This window comes from Vipera berus (assembly GCF_964194415.1).
Source record: "Vipera berus genome assembly, chromosome: 3".
NCBI classification, from domain to species: domain Eukaryota; kingdom Metazoa; phylum Chordata; class Lepidosauria; order Squamata; family Viperidae; genus Vipera; species Vipera berus.
This window is the reverse complement of record NC_138204.1, coordinates 80,764,956-80,786,880: the sequence shown is the minus strand read 5'-3', so window position 1 is coordinate 80,786,880 and position 21,925 is coordinate 80,764,956. Positions and strand designations below refer to the sequence as shown.

Sequence of the window (21,925 nt, the reverse complement as noted above, 5' to 3'; positions counted from 1 at the left end):
ATGGGAATTTGTACAGTTCCTCACTTGAGTCTGCCTCCTGACTGGGATGGTTTCTCTCCAACACCAGACCATCATGTAATTTATTTTAATCAACTGGGGTGTATTAAACATATTAACACACATGGCCATAAGCCATTTTGATCACATGATCATGGGGGTGATGTGATGGTCATGCAAGGATCAGTCTTAGGTCATTATTTTCAACGTTGTTGTAATTTTGCATGGCCATTGAATGGTTGTAAATCAAGGACTACCTATGTAATTGGCTTAATTTATAATGCAATTAATCTAAACAATTCTTTTGCAAATACCTCATTTATATACAGGATTATGCTGTTTCTACAGTCCCTGTTGCTGACTCCTTGCATTTGAAAAGTTTTTGCAGCATGGCTGGACCAAACCTCATTGCTATTGGTTCAAGTGAAGTTGCACAGAAAGCCCTCAAGGTAAACATTATGAACATTGCCTGTGTATTGTTTCTAAACAGCATTTTCTGTTAAAAAAGCAACAGTACGTATAGGTTGCAAGTATATAAAAAAAAATCTGGTCTCCACAAATTTGAAACGAAGGGCCAAATTCAGCCTGATGTGGTTCAATGCATGCTATATTAATATGCAGGTTTCTAAAGTTATAAATAAAATCACAAAATGGGGGGGCAGAGAGTTGTTCATTATTAGAATAGCAGCAAGCATGGAAAATTAATCTCCCTGGTTGCAGTCATGAGAAGAAGAAAAATTCTGACATTACAGTATTGCTCTAGGAGTAAAATCAATGGACTGCTGATTTACTTATTTACTTAGAAAATGTATTAGCTGCCCAACTTGAACACATTGCAAATTGGGTGAGTTCAGTTAAATCCAAAGCATCAATAGCTGAACCAGAAAATTGCTTTCACATCACTCTGTTCATATCCTTCCATTCATCCCAGGCCCGAAGCCCAAGAAAAAAGTCAGTTTTTTACACCTTTCTGAAGGCTCCACCATAGAAAAGCCATACCTACTAGGTCTCACCAGAAGGCATTGTTTCAGAGGTGCAAGCCACCCTATTAGGCTCAGTCATGCAACAAAAAAAGCAGGAGAAGGGAATGACATGGTTGCCTTCTCATTGCAACAAAATATTGTATATCCTATTTGTGGATATACTGGAGCAGAAATTAAGTATCGGAAGTGATAAGTGAAATATTACATTTTGTACTGCAGAATCTGTGTTCATCTGCCTGTTCCCCACATTCTGATGGTGTGAGGGATTAATGTACTCAGAACTAGGATGAGTGTACCCAGAACTCTGCACCTATAAGAGTGCAGAGAAGTGAAACAAGATTGTAAAGGTCACAAAGGCTGAATCCTGTCATGAACAGTGAAAGGAACTTGATATGTTTAGCTCAAGAAAAGAAGTCCAATGGGAGACAACATGACAGTCTTCTGACACATGTTACAGGGAGCGGATTTATTTTCGCTCAAATTAAGGGTAAGACAAAAACCAGTGAGTAGAATCTTTATAGTAAGAGATCTAAACCTGAACTAAGGAGGAATTTCATGAGTGTGAGAGCTGTTAAGCTGCCTGAAGTTGTGGATGCTCCATCACTGGAGATGTTCAAGAAAAGACTGGGTAGCTCTTAGTTCAGAATTATATGAGGATTACATACTTAGCACAGGATGGACTAGAAGACCTCCAAGGTCCCTTCCCATCCCTATTATTTTGTCACAATGAAAGCATTGTGTTATTGGCAATAACTGTTTTCAAGAAGTTGGTCTGCTATCTGTTCTGGGTGGCATTGCACTCTGAAGGAACAGTTGTACTCCTTCATTCTGCATTATGACTAGAATTTCTAATGATCTCAGTGCCATTAGGTTGTCAACATCAGTATTTCCTGGAAAAATCTCTAAATTAGATTACTGTAATGTGTATTTTGCAAGATGTCTTAAAAATGGCTTTAGAAGTGTATCAAGTATAGGAAATTAGCTAGCCTAATATAGTTTTGGAGTCCTGTTTTATCAGTTCTGAAAGAATTTCATTGGCTGCCAGTTCAGCAAAAAGGCCATTTCAAGATGCTCATTTCTAGAGCTCTAAGTGGCTTGGAATTGAAATATTTGAAATAATGCACCCTCTACAATCAGCCTGCATTTATCTGTATGGGGGATGAAAGCCTTCCCCATGTAACAGATGAAACAGAAGTAATATTTTTGTCCACAAAATAGTAGAGGACTGTTCCCTGAAGCAACATCCCAATTTAAAATACCTTTCTAAAGAAATCAGGCTTGGCACCAGCATTTTATTGTTTGTTAAGGGTATATACAGTTAAATACATTGCCCTGTGGTGGTGATGATAGTGATGATCCATAAAATGTGGAAACAAATTGTGTGGCAAGGAACAATGTCATAAGGTCTGAATAATGCCCTCTTTGACTGAAAAGAATTTAGATCCAAGAATGCAAAGATGCATTCAGATTTCACAAGAATAAGAACTAAATATAGATGGCTCCATCTAGTGACTGACCAGGGTGGAGTATCCCATAGCTGGTTTTGAAAGGGTTTTTCTCCTAAGTTGAACAAATGCTCTTACACAGGAAGGGCTGATTGGGAGATCTTCTGTCTATTGACTTTTTCACAGATGCCCACAAACATTTGCTTTGCCCTTCAGCTTATACCAATGTAATATTCCATAATTTCATATGTTTATTCCTTGATGTGGTACAGATAAGGTTCTCGACTTATGACTAAAACTGAGTCCCAAATTTCTGTTGCTAAGCGAGACGGTTGTTAAGTGAATCACTGCAGTTGTTAAGTTAGCAACACGGTTGTTAAGTGAATCTGGCTTCCCCATTGACTTTGCTTGTCAGAAGGACACAGAAGGTGATCACATGATCCCAGGACACTGCAACTGGCGCAAATATGAGTCAGTTACCAATGGTCTGAATTTTGATCAAGTGATCAAGGAGATGCTGCAATGGTCATGTGAAAAATAGTCACGAGTCACTAAACCAGGGGTAGGCAACCTTGGCTCTTTTGTGACTCGTGGACTTCAACTCCCAGAATTCCTGAGCCAGCCAACCATTCTGGGAGTTGAAGTCCATGAGTCATAAAAGAGCCAAGGTTGCCTACCCCTGCTGACTAAACAAACTGTTGTAAGTTGAGGACTACCTGTATTCTAGAACAGTATTACTGTGTAGCACAGAACTTTAAAATATGACTTATAACTGCAGTCCCAAAGTTGAAATGTTCAGAATTTAACTTGGACTGCAGGAGACAGGTTGGCCCTTAGTTGGCTGTTTTGGAAGCTGTGGCTCCACCCACAGACAGAGAGTGCTAGGTTGGAGAAGCATGTAGAAGAATTCTTAAAAATGTCTTAGCATCATTGAATACTCGGCCTTCATGGTTGCCCAGTTGTGAACTGAGACAATTGCGCATACCATTTTTAGTTAAGGAAGAAAGAGCACAGAGAGAAAAAGGATGATCATCTAGTCCAGAGGTGTCAAACTGCCAGCCTGCGGGCCGGATGCATCATGAAGAAGCCGCGCCCACCCCATTGCCGGCAATGGCAAAACTGTCCTGATACGTTGCACATCACGTGACATCGCGAATTTGACATGACTGATCTAGTAGATGTCAATATACAGACTGTATAAGGAGATATTTTAATCCCAGATCAATGATTGTGCCCTGACTGCATCTGTTGTATTGATATAGTGAAAAAAATGAAGTAACTTGCATTCTTTTGTTTGAGTAGGTCAGGAGTAAACAACCTTTTTTTTTTACTCCAGAACACCTAGCATTATGGTGGGACTAATTCTCTTCATACTGCTCTTTTTTGCATACCAACAGTGAACCATCCTCACTATCTCTAACGTATCAAAACATAGATTTCATGCTACTCAGTACGTCTCTGCATCAGCCTTATGCTTTGCGTAACCTGGTCACACTATCCTGTCTTTTGTTCCTAGAGTCATTTTTAGCAGTTTGTAGAGTGCCGCTGAAGCAATAGTTGAAAAGATGCTAATGAACAAATCCCTTTTGCTGCAACCCACCTGTCATTTCAAACACTTAGGGTTGTGTGTATGGTAATCTACATTCCCAGTAAGACTTAAGTTCTACTATATATTTATATGCCAGCAAATAAAAATAATATTTTTATGCCTCTTTGCTAGAATACTTTCTAGCAGACATCTTCCAGTTCATCAACTGCTATTGTGAGAACTGAAATAGTGATACATTTTACACCTGAAACGCTTGGCTGGTATAGATCATTAGGTTTTCTGCTACTGAACTATTCTTCTATATTATATTACTTTACTTACTTTCCATATTTTTGCCACCTCATCAAACATCTCTAGTCAGTGTGCAACAAAATAAATAGTTAAAAATAAAACTATTGTAATAGAGAATATATTACATAGAGCATATTATTCCACAGGAGTTTTTCTTACCTCCTGTATAGACCTTTGTGCAGGATTCAGCTAACATTGTCTTCCATTTATCATCAGTCCTGTGTCTGGGTATTTGGTAGGAGAGATGAAGAAATAGAGACTTGTTTTAATGAGCAGAAACTAAGCCAGTATAAGAAGTGTCTTGAACAGTACTGAACACTGAGCTGTGGTGGCGCATGGTTAGAATGCAGTATTGCAGTCTAACTCTACCCACAACCAGGAGTTCGATCCTGACTGACTCAAGGTTGATTTAGCTTTCCATGCTTCCAAGGTTGGTAAAATAAGGTCCCAGATTGTTAGGGGCAATATGCTGCCATTTGCAAACCGCTCAGAGAGTGGTGTAAAGCATTATAGAGCTGTGTGTGTATAAGTCTAAGTGTTACTGCTATTGCTAGTACAAGTAGGATAGGATAAAGATGGATGACATGATCCGGAAACATCTGAGTAGATTGTACAATAGCCCTCCTTGAAGCTGCTTAAACCTAGTTGCCAGGTGTTGTGCCTGGCAAAATGGAGTTCAGGTTCAAGTCCTTCTTAGCACATGGACAAATCAGTGCTGGTTGCAATCTCTGAGCTCTGCCTGATAGATTTGTTATTGGAATAAAGGTAAATCTCCTTATAAGATGGGATATTAAAGTAATATAATACAAAATAATAAATGGCATTAGCTAAAAGGGCTTGACAAGCTTATTAGGGAGGTATGTAAGATATTTATCCATAATGTTGCCATATAAATTTTGTAGCATATTTCAGCATGGTAGGTGTTGATTACTGCTGTTTTGGTATGTCCCAAACAATCTGTTACCGAAGATGCTAATTTCAGTAATACTATTTCTAAATTTGTAGGAACCATAATTTTTCATAGGGCATATTTACAGTAGGGTAATAAGATGGCTATGTGAAGTATGGACATAAATAAGACATGCAAACACCAAATAAACAAAAAGTATCATGGACAATTCCATCCATGACTAGAGTGAAACTGCTAATGAGGCATAATTTTAAGTTGCAAATCTTAGAACTATAGTTAAGATGTGTTGCTTTTTTGAAATGTACGTCTCCAAGTGGATCTGAACTGTTCTTCTCATTATTTATCCTTATAAAACACAATATATATGCAAGTGTCTGTTAAAAAATGTACACAGTGTATGTACATTATGCTACCATGGAGCTATCCATAACATAATGTCATTCAAGAGAATTATCTATTTTCTATCTATCTATCATCTATCTATCTATCTATCTATCTATCTATCTATCTATCTATCTAAAGTGCGTATAGTCAAGGCTATGGTCTTCCCAGTTGCAATGTATGGCAGTGAAAGTTGGACCATAAGAAAGGCTGAGCGCCAAAGAATTGAGGCCTTTGAACTGTGGTGCTGGAGAAGACTCCTGCGAGTCCCTTGGACTGCAAGGCGATCAAACCGGTCAGTCCTAGAGGAGATCAACCCTGACTGCTCTTTAGAAGGCCAGATTCTGAAGCTAAAACTCAAGTACTTTGGCCACCTAATGAGAAGGAAGGACTCACTGGAGAAGAGCCTAATGCTGGGAAAGATTGAGGGCAAGAGAAGAAGGGGACGACAGAGAATGAGGTGGCTGGATGGAGTCACTGAAGCAGTAGGCGTGAGCTTAAATGGACTCCAGAAGATGGTAGAGGACAGGAAGGCCTGGAGGAACATTGTCCATAGGGTCGCGATGGGTCGGACACGACTTCGCAACTAACAACAACAAATCTATCTATCTATCTGATAGTCCTTTTCCCTCTTTTTATTGTCACAATAGAATTTTGTCTAATTGCTAATAGGAATTCATAATCCTTAATAAATTATTGAGATTCTTCTCAGACCTTGCCCAAGTTGTGAAATGTAGTTTAAAATGCCATGGAGCTTGTGGTGGTGTTACATAGCTACTATATTATCGAGGTAAAAGGAACAATAAATAGGAAATAAACAGAAAGTGCAGGAAATTACTAACTTCTCCTAATATGTAATTATGAAGAATGAGGTAAAAGTGTAAAAGACGTGACTAATTACTTTTGAATAGGAGTTTTCCATGCAGCTGCTGTTTCTTTCTCCTCTTCCTGAATTCTTTTTCAGAAGTATTGTTTTGATTCAACACGTTAATTGCTCTGTACTAAAGCCATTGTTCTTTAATTGGACTCAGTCTTGTTTGCAAATTATTTTATAGAATAAAGCTTGATAAAAGTAAACAGTGTGTGGGGAACAAGGGATATGGGTCTTGATGACTCAGGGTTACCTCTGAGCTGAGGACAGCACACACCCAGTTGTGCAGGGACAATAGTGGGAAAAGTGTAAGTCTACAATGCGTAAGTGAAACTTGATCCAACAGTGCAATTCATATTATTTTGATGCAAAGTTGCTAAATTCCAGGAATATGGACATGGTTTATGTTCCAGAGAAACATTTGGTCAGCTACATACATGAATTATCTCAACTGAAAAATTAAGCTTATATCTGATTTTGTGAAAGTTATGGAAGCATAGACAATTCATGGTATAATGTAGGAAAGCTAAATATATTATGTGGCATAATCAAAATGTCTATATTCTTGGACATATCTTTATAGATATTGGGATTGCGGTCTTAAGCAGCCATCTAGAATTCTAATAAACTTTAGGCTCAAGTAATGAGTAAGATAAATAGTAGCTGTGTTAACATAACACATTTAATTCAATCATTGAGTTAACAAGCATTTTCCTTGCCTTATTATAGAATTGTAAACCAATACTCCAAATGTGGTAATTGATGTAGGCATCCTATTCATTGGATTATGACCTGTGCTTGGGACTCAACTTTATATACAAGATTTAATGAGCACCTAGGATGCTACAGAATATTAGAATGTTTCATAATTTGATAGCCTTCCACAGTCTAACCTTTTTATAATTCCCTACACATGTGTAATATTCCTATCCCTTCTTTTAGATTCTCACTTTGTATACTTGCAGTTTTTCATTTATATGTTTTATATCTTCTAGCTTTTTATTTTTCTTTTATTGTTGACTTATCCTTTTTGTTTTTAATGAATGTACCCCACTTTCCTACTGCTGAACTATGACCGTAATACAGATTTGGTTTGATAAAGGCATTCTTCCATTCCAAAGTATTGTGGGAATGTAAGGAATTCAGGAACCCTCTTAGGTTACGCATCTTTAAGCATCTAAAGCGGAGGTAGCTGTCAACTTGGCTTACGTAAATAGGAACTTTGTTTCTCTTGTTCATTTTCCTTTGCTTTTCTGAGGATCAGTTTCCTATTTCTTCCCTTGTGCATGTTCCAAGAAACAGGATGTTCATTCTCAAAAATTTGTCAGCACAACAACAATTTTAGCCATTTCCTTGAGCCTTTTCCTGGATAGGCCTTTTCTTTTTGCAGGACTTCTTATGGAGTGGTTAATGCTGAATTGTGACCTTGGCAAAACAGTTCATGGCACATTAAGAGTACCGCAGAATTAATGAATCACCAGAAAAATGTCTAAGGAGGCAAGGAAGGAGATGAGAGGCGTATAAGTTTAAAAAAGATATAGTAGACTTGTTAATACTCTGTCTGAAGAGATGATCTAGGCAAAGAGCACAAAAGTGTGTTGAGAAGTCTTCATTTTGGAAATATATACTTGCAGCTTCAGATCATAAAAACAACCAGCAATATCTATTATACTGGTGGAAGTTAAAGCCAGACAGCCTGATGTCTGTTTTGGGGGGGGGAAACCTTTTCCTAAATTCAGGGCCTAATAAAATTATTTAAATATTATTCAGAGGTGTCTAATATAAAGAAGGAAATATGAGCTAAGGCAGGGATGTCAAACTGCCGACCCACGGGCTGGATGCATCATAGTGAAACTACGCTCACTCCATTGCCGGCAATGGCAAAAAAAAGTCACGATATGTCGTGACATGTCACGTGACATTGCGAGGTTGACACTCCTGAGCTAAGTGGTCACCAGTTGGCTTTGGATGTGGGACAGGGTGCCAACCATCATGTGAAACTGCCTTCACGCCTGCTCCTGTCTCCTGCCATTCAAGCAAATCTCAGAAAGTGAAGATGCAGGCCCCAAATTTAAAGTACTTAACTACTTCTATATATTTATATGCCAGCAAATAAAATTAATATTTTCATGCCTCTTTGCTAGAATACTTTCTAGCAGACATCTTCTAGTTCATCAGCGGCTATTATGAGAACTGAAATAGTGATACATTTTACACCTGAAATGCTTGGCTGGTGTGGATCATTACGTTTTCCACTATTGAATTGTTCTTCTATATTACTTTACTTACTTTCCATATTTTTGCCACCTCATCAAACATCTCTAGGCAGTGTGCAACAAAATAAATACATTAAAAATGTAACTATTATAACAGAGAATATATTACATAGGGCATATTCCACAGGAGTTTTTCTTACCTCCTTTATAGACCTTTGTGCAGGATTTAGCTAACATTGTCTTCCATTTATCATCAGTCCTGTGTCTGGGTTTTTGGTAGGAGAGATGAAGAAATAGAGACTTATTTTAATGAGCAGAAACTGAGCCAGTATAAGAAGTGTCTCGAACAGTACTGAACACTGAGCTGTGGTGGCGCATGGTTAGAATGCAAGTATTGCAGGCTAACTCTACCCACAACCAGGAGTTCGATCCTGGCTGACTCAAATTTAAGGTAGTCTGGACTGAGTAGTAATCTCCCTGCTTCACATTCTGGAATTGGCTACTCCAGGAAAGGAAAATTAATAAGTAGTCTTGCCTACAAATGAGACAATAAAGTACAGGCAATCCTCGACTTACAACAGTTCATTTAGTGACCATTCAAAGTTACAACATCATTGAAAAAAGTGTCTTACAACCATTTATCACATTGACAACTGTTGCAGCCTCCCCATGGCCACGTGATCAAAATTCAGACGTTTGACAACTGATTCATACTTATGACGGTTGAGGTATCCTGGGGTCATGCGATCACCTTTTGTTACCCTGATGAGCAAAATCAATGGGAAAATCCAGATTCACTTAACAACTGTGTTACTAATTTAACAACTGCAGTGATTCACTAAGCAAGTGTGGCAAGAAAGGTTGTAAAATGGGGCAAAATTCATTTAACAAATGTCTCAGCAACAGGAATTTTGGGCTCAATTGTTGTACGTTGAGGACTACCTGTATTTGGTGCTTGGTGCCCAAGATTGAATAGTAATTGAGAAGAGGAAACAGATAAATCCTTCTGAGCATCAGAACAAGTGTTTTGGCTTTTCCTGGTTTCATATGATTTGCATTTTAACGCACCTGGTTTGTTATGTCAGCTTTTCATTGTTTTGTATTTTGTGATGTGGTTCATTTTATGCTGATATCTGTCAATTTTTAAAACCCAGTGATGATTTTTTTTTATTTTTGGTGCAGGTCGGTCATTTAGTTGACATTTAGTGGTTGATTTAAAAAAAATCATTTTAACTTTTTTTGTAATACAGATATGTCCAAAGCAATACAGGTTTGATTTTAATCTTTTGTATTAATGAAAAGATTATTTAATTTATCTGCCCAAGCTTGGAGCCTTATCAAGTTGTAAAATTTTCCTATATTTTTCAGATAGCAAATTGTTCATATGTGTTCCTCCTTTTGTTGGGGAAAATAATAGCTTAAGTAAGATCTTTTGTGGTTGTATTTCATTTCTCAATTAAAATATTGTTCAGTAATCTTATTGAAATGGGTCTCAACTCACAATGAAAGCCAGGATGACAAACTGATAGAAGAATATGATGCTTATTTTAGGAACTTACCTAATCACATTTTAATGCATTTACTTGTTAATCAAGACCTTTCATGGCAAAATGTACTTTGCAAAACACAATTGGGGAAAATTAGATTGGGAAGTTTGCAGATTAATTTGGTAGACATCAGAAAAGCATGACTCAGGTTTAGGGAATATGCAGCAAAATGATTCTTTATAGAGAGAGAAAATTCCCAGAAAGAATCAAAATGCAGGAAATGCTAGTATAACCCACCATGCAAAAATCTTTCTGGGCAGGAAATCAGACTCACATAAAATGAATTTGTGATTCTTATAATCTTTACAAACAAGGAAATTGTCCACAAACTTCTGCTTACAAATAGCATGACCTGGCAAAATGAATGTTCATTATTTTTCTTCTGTTGATATTTGCATTCCAAGGTACTTCTGTAACATTATTCCAATCTGTTACAACTGTTCTTTAGTTACTAATTGATAGAAAGATTTGGGAAGAGATGGATTTGCATTTCCTGTTGAGATTTTTTGGGAGCATTATTAGGAAAATTAGTTTGTGCCCACAATGGCAAAAGCTATCATGTACCATAATAGTTCTAAAAAGAAGTCTTACTTGTTTGCAGAACTACATTTTCACCCAACTAATCCCATAATCGACTTGCATAAGTAAATGACTATTCCATTGTCCAATTTTGATTTAATTTGCTGCTGCATTTAAGAAAGTTTATGTATCAACCGCAGAAACTGTTGTCAAGAGAAGATGACTTTTCTAAAGGGCTGTATATGGAAAACAAAGGCAAATGCAGGGCTTTTTTTCTCATACAACGCTCAGAACGGAGTTCCGGCACCTTTTTTGGATGGAACCTTGTAGGGTAGGCAAGGTGGTTTGTATGACATGTGTGAGTTCCGGCACCTTTTCCTTTTACAAAAAAAGCACTGGGCAAATGTATTTTATTTTTTGTGCCTTCTGTTTAAATGACCAAGCTGGCTGAATAAAAACACATACCTAAATGTTTTCATAAAATGTTCATTAAAAAATCAATTGTGGATTACGTATTTATTTATTGTATTTATTATTATTTTCATTTGCAATAAAGACAGCCTATTGGTTCAAATCAAATTCAGTTTTATTTTTTATGAATTGATACATCAGTATTACGCTACTATCAGTATTACGCTAGGATGGATGGAGTTATGGACAGAGCTAATATAGTCCTTTATGAATTCTTAAGTAAGCCAATTCACATTTTGCTCTTAGGAATCAAAATTTGGAATATTTTTATACATAATGTGAACATTCCAGTAGAGCAGGGCCCCCAACTCCTGAGCTGCAGTCCACTACCAGGCTGCACAAGTGGTGGGCAAGTGTGTGCGAGCACACAGCTCTATTTAAATGAGTGTAAATGGAGTTGCGTGAGTTTGCACGCATGTCTGCCATTCACATGGAACCATTCCCTTTCCCCACCCTGCCAGGCTGCAGTAGAGAGAAGTTCCCTGAAGATGGGCTCCAGCATGAGTCTAAAACAGACATGTCAAACTTGCGATGTCACATGACATCATGTGACGTATCAGGACAGTTTTGCCATTGTCAGCAATGGGGTGGGCACAGCTTCCACGTGACGCATCTGGGCCGGCAGTTTGACACCCCTGGTCTAAAAGCTCAGAAGACTAAACCTGTGGTCACAGTGACCGATTCAGATTGGTTCCTGTATTGTGTGAAGAAATTAATTTCCATATATTTGCAAACTTTGCATAATTTATCATCCTAGTTGCATGATTATTGGATTTATCTGCTTCGCTAGTTTAAATGTCAGAACATATAGAAACATGAAATTTGAAGGGTATGTATTATCAGAACTTGCATTTTTACCTTATATAAGCATATTCCAAAGCAAAGTTCCATGATTTCAGTTGAATGTATTCCAGTCAATGTACATAATATCACACACTGATCATTTTTCATTTCAATTACCTTTTCATTTCTAACAAAACAAAGTGCACAACAGGGCAAAGACTGCTGCAATACACATTGTCTTTGTTGTGCCTTTTTTCTTCTTCAGTACTGAAAACCAACTTTGTCACCAACCTCAAGACTGGAAAACTTAATTACTGCTTTTCTAATGCAGAGAATTAGAGGCAATATTTGAGTGATAAATGCTTGTCTGCAATTTTTTTGTTTGTTTGACTAGCCTTCTTCCTTTGTTCCCCATCTGAAAGATCAAATATCTTTAAAGCTTTAGCTGAAGAGTAGAATTGCAAGAAGAAAAATCTGAAAAAAGATGATGCTTGTTTGTTTTATCTAAATGTGAAAAAGAGCACAGGGCTATTGCAGCTGAAAGCCTGCTCTTTTTTTAATGATAGCATTGTACCAGCAATTACTTATCTTCAGAATTGATACACTGTAAAGAAATGCATGCATATTGTACTGGAAAAATTATCTCCTCTTTTTAAGATTTTTAAGATTTTTCTGACTATGTCATTTATATGTTTAATCTTAACAGATATGGACAATCTGAGGTTTCCAGGATATGCAGTTTTGGGAAATCATTATAAAAGAAAGAATTATAATTTTCATATTTACATTATATAAGATAGATATTGTCAAAATTCAATGGTAGGAAAACCACACAAACATTTTAGCTAGTGAAGAAACATGAAATTCTATTACAATGATGACATTTCCTCAGAAAGTAAGACATTGCTTAAGATTCATCATAGGATATTTATGATTCAATCTCCAATCTGGCTAATAAGACTCTTCTATTTAGAAATTCCATGCAATTGTTAAAAGATTACGTGCCATTTTTCATTCAAGTACAGATATTTCCAAAGGCCTATTGTGCAATATATACACATAAATAGATTTGTATATTGAAGAAGAAATACAAAGAAATACAAGTAGATTTAGTCTTACCATTTAGTAGAGTGAGGCACCTACCTCAAATAATAAATATTGTCATTAGTTGTAATAATTGTCTCTGAAAATATCTTCTGCACTTAAACATCCATTCTCTATAAATGGAATATGAAATGGGAAGGGTTTTTTGGCACTGTATGAACTGCACCAAATCTATTGCACCTAAGGATCTGTCCATGGTACTGCAAGTCTTTCTGGTATTTTTTTTTCCTTTTGCCTGAATTCTTGACATGTATTGTTTGTCTTTCCCTTTGGAAAGACACTGCAGGTTTAGAAGTTTTTGCTTTTTTTATGGTTAAAAATAAAGTATAAACCAAGAAAAACAAACCTACACTTAGCCAAAACACTGTACTCTAAGCTAATGCACTAAAAATACAACACCTTTTGTACAATCAACAGAATTACTAAATTTTGACTAGCAATAGAAATTGAGGAAAAAGAAGAGAGCTTGATATCTAAGATAACCTGCCAGCTGAGAGAAGAAAGAGCATTCTCCCCTTCACCAAAATATATGTAAAAGGCAGTGGGCAAGCATGAAGGAAGCTGATTTTGTTTCTTGCAATGGGCAGTGTAAATTTACTGTTGCATGAGAGTGTTGTTAAATCTTCCAACAGCAAGGGTAGAAAAAAAATCTTAGGTTGTGTGTAAGAGCTCTCCTGTCCATTGGGTAAAGAATATCCGCTAAATATTTGTTGTGAGAGATGTGGTCTTCCAAATAGGACTGATTTGTTCAAAATGTAGGATTGTTCTTAAGTCATACTGAATATCATTGTCAAGGGCCTGTTGCTTTAGTTTTAACCAAGCTGCCTCAAGATCAAGTGAAATCTAGTGCTGAACTAATGAGGCATAACATCTGAAATCTAAATCTATGCCTGTCTTTCATGATGACATAAAATCAAGGTGGCTAGGTAGCTTTGGTATTTAATTTTAATGAAAACTAACTTGAGCCAAAATTTCAGGCTAATATTTTTTCAGTAGTGCTGTATATTCTTCAAAACTTCAATTAGGAAGTAAAACTAGAATAAATTTTATGAATTCCTTTATTCCATGCCCAACTTTTTCCTTAGGAGATGTATTCTTGAAATCTTAAGTATGACAAATGTAGGATACTTTGAAATGTTTCTCCCCAAAGAACAAAATAGGACAAAAACAAAATTGTTTACTAGGAACAAATATGATGCCTTTCACAAATGAAAAGTTGAGTTTGTTTGTAGAACTATTTGATACTAATAGCAAGTCTGGCTAAATAAAGCAGAACAGTACGAATTACTCACAATGGCTAATCTTATGTACCTTAATTGTTTAGGTAAAGGATGCACAAATTTATATTAATTGTGGCAAATCCGAGTTTGGATACAGCTTAATATATTCCAGATAGTAACATGCATGCCTTTCAGAAATGTTGAACATTTGGAATTTGTGTTAAGAAACCCTTCTGTATATATTCCTATATAACTTGTATAAGGTGAATTTCTTGTTGGGAACTGTCACATTGCACTACAACAGTTTTTGATACGATTTTTTAAAAATAAAGCAATTTCCCTCCTTAATTTCTGAAGAGTAACAAAGCCCTATTTTATATAATCCTGACTTATCTTTTTATAACAGACTATGCAGCAGATGAGCGACCATCGTTATGACAAACTTACAGTTCCTGATGATGCAGCAGCAAACTGTGTTTATTTAAACATTCCTGGCAAAGGTGATGTTTTGTTGCATCGAGCCCCTGAGGAGTATCCAGAAAGTGCAAAGGTAATGGCAAAAAGACTAGGCCCGTTCTTATAAAATGCTGATCAGTTGCAAGTTCAGATTGCTTGGGAGAGAAGCATCTGTAATTCTGTCTTCAAGGACTATCCTTCCCTCCTGCAAAAACAACAACAACAACACTGCTTCCACTGAAATAAGGAAAATAGCAAAAAAAAATACTGGTGGAGTTTGAGGACATATGGTATTAAACAGAATGTAATAAATAGAATCCAGCACTGGCAGGTGATCGCAATGGCAAAAAAAAAGGTTAGATGGTAGAAGTGCTACAATGCACTAAAAAATGGGGCAAGCTTCCACCATCTTGCCTTTTTTGCCCCTTCACCATTTTGTTCCCCCCAGAAGTACTGCTAGGAAAGATGCTGAGCTTCTCAGTTGAGCTGACAGCTTGGGTTTGATACCCGAGCTCCACCCAATGGGGTGAGCTGCCCTTAGTTGCCCCAGCTCCTGCTCACCTAGCATTGTGAAAGCATGCAAATGCAAGTAGATTAATAGGTACCACTTTGGCAGAAAGGTTACAGTGTTCTGTGTGCTTTTGGCGTATAGCCATGCTGGCCTCATGACCACAGAAATTGTCTTTGGATAATGCTGGCTCCCTCGACCAAGAAATGGAGATAAGCACCGTGCCCTAGAGTCAGACATGACTGACAGGGAAACCCTTTTATTCTTTGTTCAGAACCTGGCCTCTGACTCTTTGGCTTCCCATATTATTTTCTCATTTTGTTGTTTAGGTTTTGAGTTTCTTGAAATGAAAAAGGTTTTCCTAGACATTCAACAAATTATGCCATATAGAAATGTGTGTGTACACTTGTGCTATTCTTAGCATAGGAATGCTGTGCACCCCAGTCTTCTATTGGTGTGGCAGTGATGTTGTTGCAAATCAGAGGGGGTCATTCTTTGAGTTTTAAGTATATTATTTCAGATAGATCAGAACATAATTTTAAGCTGTACATGGCCATTTTTCTTATCACTGAGTGTTATTGGTAATATGCTTGGAAGTGACTTGGGCCCAAGTGAAGCATTTGATCTTATGTCATATTATGTCAGTTTCTAGGGAAGATTTTTTGGATAGCTGAATAAATTGTACAGACTTAGATGAGAGGGGGGAAACTGGACTGCATGAGTGGCAGGCCGGTGCACTTATGCGTACATACAGCTTAACTAGCATGAGTTGAGTTGTGCGCACATGCATGCACACTGACCTACCACTCGTGTGGCCCAGTTCCAAATAGGCCATGGCCCGGTAATGGGTTGGGAACCCCTGCCTTACTGACACTCCCCAACAAACATGATAAATATAAATCTGTGACACCTCACCTGAACTTTGGCTTTATAATTTGGGCTAACTCACAGTTTACTTCAAAGGTGCATATCCACAGGTCTTTATTGCTTATTTAATCTTGATATTACTGAAAATGCAACATTATGTTTGACAATTTTTATTGTCTAACATGTTGGGTCTGAAGCAATGCTGCAACTCACAGAGTACAGAGTTGGGGTGTGACCACATAAAACACTCTGTTCCCCAACTCCACTAATAATATCTTAAGTAAGTAAGCAGGGGATAAACTTTATGTGGGCTGTTATTAGACTTTAAATCATGAGACTGGTTTGTCACAAATTCCCCATAACTTTAGAAATAAAAGTCAGCATTACTCTTGCCATATGACATATCAATGACATATCAAATGAACTAAAATATGACACAATAGCACATTTATCAGTCTTTTGCTCCCCCTTCTCCTAAAGTGTATTAATATGCTAACTTGAATGCCAAGTGTTCCAGTTTTGATCCAGAGTATCCAATTTGAAGCTGAACTGTTTTATTAAGGTAAAAAAAAAAGATTCCTTTCAAGTTGATTTTGACTCCTACTGATTGCATGGATATGTTCATATAGTCGACTTAGCAACAGAATAGAAGTGGTTTCCCATGGCCTTATTCTAGGATATTTTTATAGTTTCTTAGTCGGGCTGACAGCCTTGGGATTCCCTGGTGCCATTACATTCAAACACTGTTCAGACCTAGTCTTGCTAGTTTCCAAGCACGAAGGTCAGTCAGATGCCACTGTTTGCTGAGAGTTTTCTACTAAGATATAAACAATTCTGACTGAAGATTTCTAAACCAATGATAAAGATTCAGCAAAAAAAGATTCATAACTTCTCATTTCCTTTCCTAATAGGTATTTGAAAAACTGAAGGACCACATGTTGATCCCTATAGCGAACACCGAGCTAGAAAAAGTAGATGGAGCACTCACTTGTTGTTCGGTCCTTATTAATAAATCTTCACAATTATGAGTTTACAGATTTCCTTCCTTGTATATGGCAATAATGTACATGAAAGGCAAATGAATCTGTATTTCACTTGTATTGGTTTTCTTGACAATCTACTGTACCACTGTGCTACTGACCTTTGTTTACAATGGTGCCCCTTCACTCGTAATTAAGGTTCGTGTATAATGCTTTTTCCTGACATATAAAGATTTGAAGCATGTTTGTCTGGATTTCCCAAAAATATGTTATGAAAATCAATGGTTTATGTAGTGGATGTAAAATGATCTCAGAAGCGGACAAAGTGGAAGTAGGGGCCACTTCTAGCATCACTTTTGACTGGGGCACAACAACAACCCGATGCATATCTACTATGCTGAACGTTACTATCACTTAGTTTAAGGACTTGAGTTTGAAAGCAAGTCATTGAAGACATATGGCAAAATGCCATACAAAATGTAATATTGGACTTCCTCACAATCCATTTTATGAATTTGTCATCATCAAATTCTTTCTACCCCAATGTAAAGAGTAAAACACTTGTTTTTATATTGCTAGTGATTTTGTCATAGGAACTTTATTATGCTCCTTTTCCACTGCTCTGCTTAAGTTCCAGGACTGACATTGATAAGTCATCAAATATTTACCAACTGCAAAAGGTGTAAAAGTGGAAAATTACATGTGCGTACAATACCACAGTAGTTAGTCTTCAGATATGGGCTATTAGGAAGATAAGGGCTCAGAGACACACATCTTCATACACTTATTTTTATGTCAGCTCAAGTAATTTCTTTACCTTGCTTTGGGGAAGTTTATTGTAATCAGAACATGAGAGGGAAACATGCACTGGACAGAATAATGCCCATATTTTATATATGTTTCTTTAACAAAAATTAGGTATGTGTTTAAACAGAACAGCCTCATAGGAAAATGTTGTTGAAAGTAGCTTAACACGGATCCAAAAATGTCTTACAGAATACTGAAGGATTTTAGAAATAATACTGGAATTGGCCCAGTTTTAATCTACTCTGACTTTTGGTGACCTTTCTCTTCAGTTATGCATTCTGCTTTTTTGACAAGGGGACAAAGAGCTCTATCTGAGAGTTTCAAGTTAAAAAATAACCAAAAGGACATTCAGTAAGTATTCCTTTAGTAACAACCATAGTGAAAAACAAATTATAATTATCCTAGAAAATTATTTTCCTTTTAGTGCCTTGGAAGAAAACTGTGAATGAAATTAATTACAAAATATAGGTGGATTACTGTGAGGGTTTAAGGCAATTGTGTGTCCAAAATGCTGGTTTATTTATTTGCACATTTTTAAAAAAAATTCAGTAGATATTCAGGTGGTTCACAAGTTAAAACTTTTACTGAAGTTTTGATTCACAAAGTTTTAACAAATGAATAAAACACTTTATTTTACTGACACCTCTCATACCTTACCGTACTTTCATGCAAGTACTTGTTGTTATGGTTTTAAATATTCATTTGATCAGGAGAGTTCTTTTCCTTCAATGCTGAACTTTCTGAAAAACATAAATAGTAAACAAGACATGGCAGGGGGTTGTAGATTCTTCCAGATATTCTATTGTGCAACACTCTTGTCTTGGATATAAAATTTCGTGTGAGGCAGAAGGATCCTGATGATTTTGTCTTTCACTTGTAATTCTCCTATGTATTCCTGCTGCTAATTACCGTATTTTCTGGCGTATAAGATGACTTTAACCCATGAAAATCTTCTCAAAAGTCAGGGATCGTCTTATACGCCGGGTGCTAAAAATTTAGGGACAGGGCTGGCTGGAAAACCTGGAGCGGATCTCCCATTTGGTCTGGGCAGGGAAAGCTTTAGAGTGAATTAGGAAAAGTTTAATCCACTTGCACTGTTTTATGTTTACATGTTTGATGACAAACAGCCTTATGTTTATAAGTGACAGTTTTCCTACTAAGTACCTGCATGTCATAAGCATTTGGATTAAAATTACCATATGAAAATCAAATCTAATGTTTTTTAATTTTTATTTGGTGTGCATTGGAAGAGGGGTAGTCTTATACGGCGAGTATAGCCCAAACCCTATAATTTAACAGGAAATGTAGGGGGTCGTCTTATACGCCCAGTCTTATACGCCGGAAAATACGGTATATTTATTTTATTTCTGAGGGGAAAAAACTAAGAAAAGATAGACTGACAGAATGTACTTTGGTAGCATTCTTGGCTCCTGTTGTTTTCCTGTAGTATATATCCGTGTCTTCCAAGAGACTCCCATTACTATTATGTCTAAGGATTCAAGTTGTGCCTGGAAATGGATATCTTTATTTAAACTGTAATTCAGTTGAAAGAAATGTTTATTTTGGCAAATTCTGCAACATACTGAAGCAATCAGATGTCAAATTTTCAACCTTTGTATATATAACGAGAATTTAAAGTAGAATTCTCGGGAAATCTACTCAGTCATTTTAACAATGATGAAATTAAAAAAGTAAATTTTCGTCAAGGCTTAACATTGCCTTTATCATTTTCCCGTTAATGCTTCATTTTGGGACACTACTTCTGGTAACTGGCTAATGTACAACATCACAAAGTTCAAGTAACCAATTACATTAAAACTATGGTTGAAATTATTTATATGTAAGAAACAGAGAAACATATGGAATCCAGGAAATGCAACACGGGGAATGGCATATGTAGCATTTGATTATATTTTAGCTGAATTAATTATACTTAAAAACTCTAATTATTCTTCTGACCTTTCCTTTCCTTCAATAATAATATTTTCTCCTAGAATGAAAAATTACTTATTTTCTTGTCAATAAATTCATTTGCATAATGAATTTATACAAAATTTGCATAATGGAAGGAAAGCTGCGTATTCTTAATGGATAGTTTGTAAATATTTAAAAATGCAGTAGGGATTTAACTGGAAAATGAGGTTTTTGTTTCCATGTGAATTTCAATTCATAACAGAAAATAATAGAAATATTTTAGAGATATTGTGAAAAGCCTTGCAAAATAACAATAATGGTTGTGTGAACTTAAGTCTTCAGTAGTTGCTCATTTCTTTTAGCTAATGTTACAGCCCAAAGAATACATGTTCTGCTTTGTTTTTACTTCATTAATACTTGCCATCAGTAACGTTAAACAAATTTCAGTTGGCCATCTTTTAACGAAACAAAGCCAGAAAATACTTGGTAAAAATGGTTTACATTTTGCTTTTTTTGTGTCTGCTGTGACAACTGCATTGTCAGTAGATCCATACCAAGCATACTGTATTTCTACCTGAAATATTGTAAATTGTGTCATCTGTTAGTGCATACACTGCTTGCTGTATCAGACAATCTTTTGGTTAATTTTATGTGCTAATGGATTCTATACTATTCTAAATATCTAGGATAGTTTATAGTTTATATGTATGCATAAAATATCTGCAGTGCCTATTATGTTTCTAGTTTTCCTGATGTTTGTCACAGTGATCTGGAAAAATCACTGTTATTGTACTGATGTACATAATACATTTATATAGTTAGTGAATCTTTTATTAAGTTTCAAAGTGACCCTTTCTGTTATGTTCTCATGCAGTCTGTACTTCTGAATTAATATTTACAATTCAGATTCAGCATAGCAAAATTCTGTATTGGGTTGGAACTATACAACTGAAAATGCAGACTTATTTTAAAGTAGCCCTGCTCTTATCTGGAAGACCGTAAAATTAAAAAGAAATTCCATCAAATTAAGTATCCTTAGGTGTTTTTAGTGTGGTTTGGGCATGAAAAAAGAAGCTTAAGAGTAATGCCCCAAATCTAATCATATTTCAGCCTTAGATACTGAGCCGCTGTCTAAATAATGCTTAAATTTTTATTAGCATGGACACCAAAGGCAAGTTTTAAGATCAGTTCAATGAAGTTGTAAAGCCTTTTCTAATACTACCTCAGTAGTGCAGTGACTCTGTATTTAAAAATAGCATATCATCAGGTGAGATTAACTTGTCCTTCCTGCAAAATACAATATGTTCTTCAGTGTGCAGAGAATGGGGAATAAGGAAGTGTTCAAAAACATTAATTCACAATAGCACTTCTGCGGCTGCATAGACCGCTCCTGATTTTACTAACATCTTATGTTCCTTTATGTTCTCCAATTCCATAACTTAAAATATCTAACTAAAGATCACTAGGGAAAACTCTCTCACTGATGTATTCTACAAATCTACAGTTCTTTTGATCCGGAAGCTTAAAAGTTGGAAGCCAGAGGTAGATACCCCTATTTGATCCCTAGCTGTTTAGATTGTTTTGATTTTTTACGGGGTGTGTATGTGTGAACAAAATGATGCAATATGTGGGTTTCCTTGTTGGACAAAATGTAATCAGTGTCAGCTAAGGTTCTTTTCCATGTGCCAATGAGAAGTGTTTATACATGCTGTACCTTATATTGCTATACTTGGCATCCTTCCACTCCCTCCCACACAGCCAAGTATACACATAGTTCAGTCTTTCACAGATGCCGTGTTTTAGAAGTATAGTGTGGATTTTGAGGACATATGGAACATACTTAGTCTCTGTGAGATTTGATCACAACTCCTGTAGAACACCATGTTCAGCTAGGTGCAGAACTGTCCAAAATGCCTCTCTCTTCTCCCTTAACAACAACAACAAAACCTGTTAACTCTTGCTTATTGAAACTTAAGGGCAGAATTAATCTGAATCAAATGTTTCTAAGGAGCTGGTGGTACATATCCATTAATGATGAGAGGCAGTTCTTAAGGAGCATTTTTCATCTGCAAGGTGGCTAGGAACAAAATATGAGGCACCTCACTT

General features: G+C 36.4%; 1 protein-coding gene and 1 long non-coding RNA gene across 2 annotated transcripts in view; one reads left to right on the top strand and one right to left on the bottom strand.

Moving 5' to 3' along the window:
• The window catches only part of DDAH1 (dimethylarginine dimethylaminohydrolase 1), a gene marked incomplete at its 5' end in the record, with an annotated part of 65,579 nt that extends 48,324 nt beyond the window's left edge, over positions 1–17,255 (top strand). Inside the window, 3 exons of the mRNA XM_081322404.1 lie at positions 327–446; positions 14,694–14,837; positions 17,030–17,255. Coding sequence (XP_081178530.1) covers positions 327–446; positions 14,694–14,837; positions 17,030–17,146 — 381 coding nt within the window. The 3' untranslated portion in view covers positions 17,147–17,255. The remainder of the gene's footprint in view (positions 1–326; positions 447–14,693; positions 14,838–17,029) is intronic.
• LOC308664858 lies at positions 14,845–21,699 on the bottom strand. The gene is made up of 3 exons (XR_014025767.1): positions 21,660–21,699; positions 18,563–18,645; positions 14,845–14,948 (listed from the first exon to the last, which is right to left on the bottom strand). It is a non-coding gene; the product is annotated as an uncharacterized lncRNA (long non-coding RNA).
• Between the last annotated feature and the right edge of the window lie 226 nt (positions 21,700–21,925).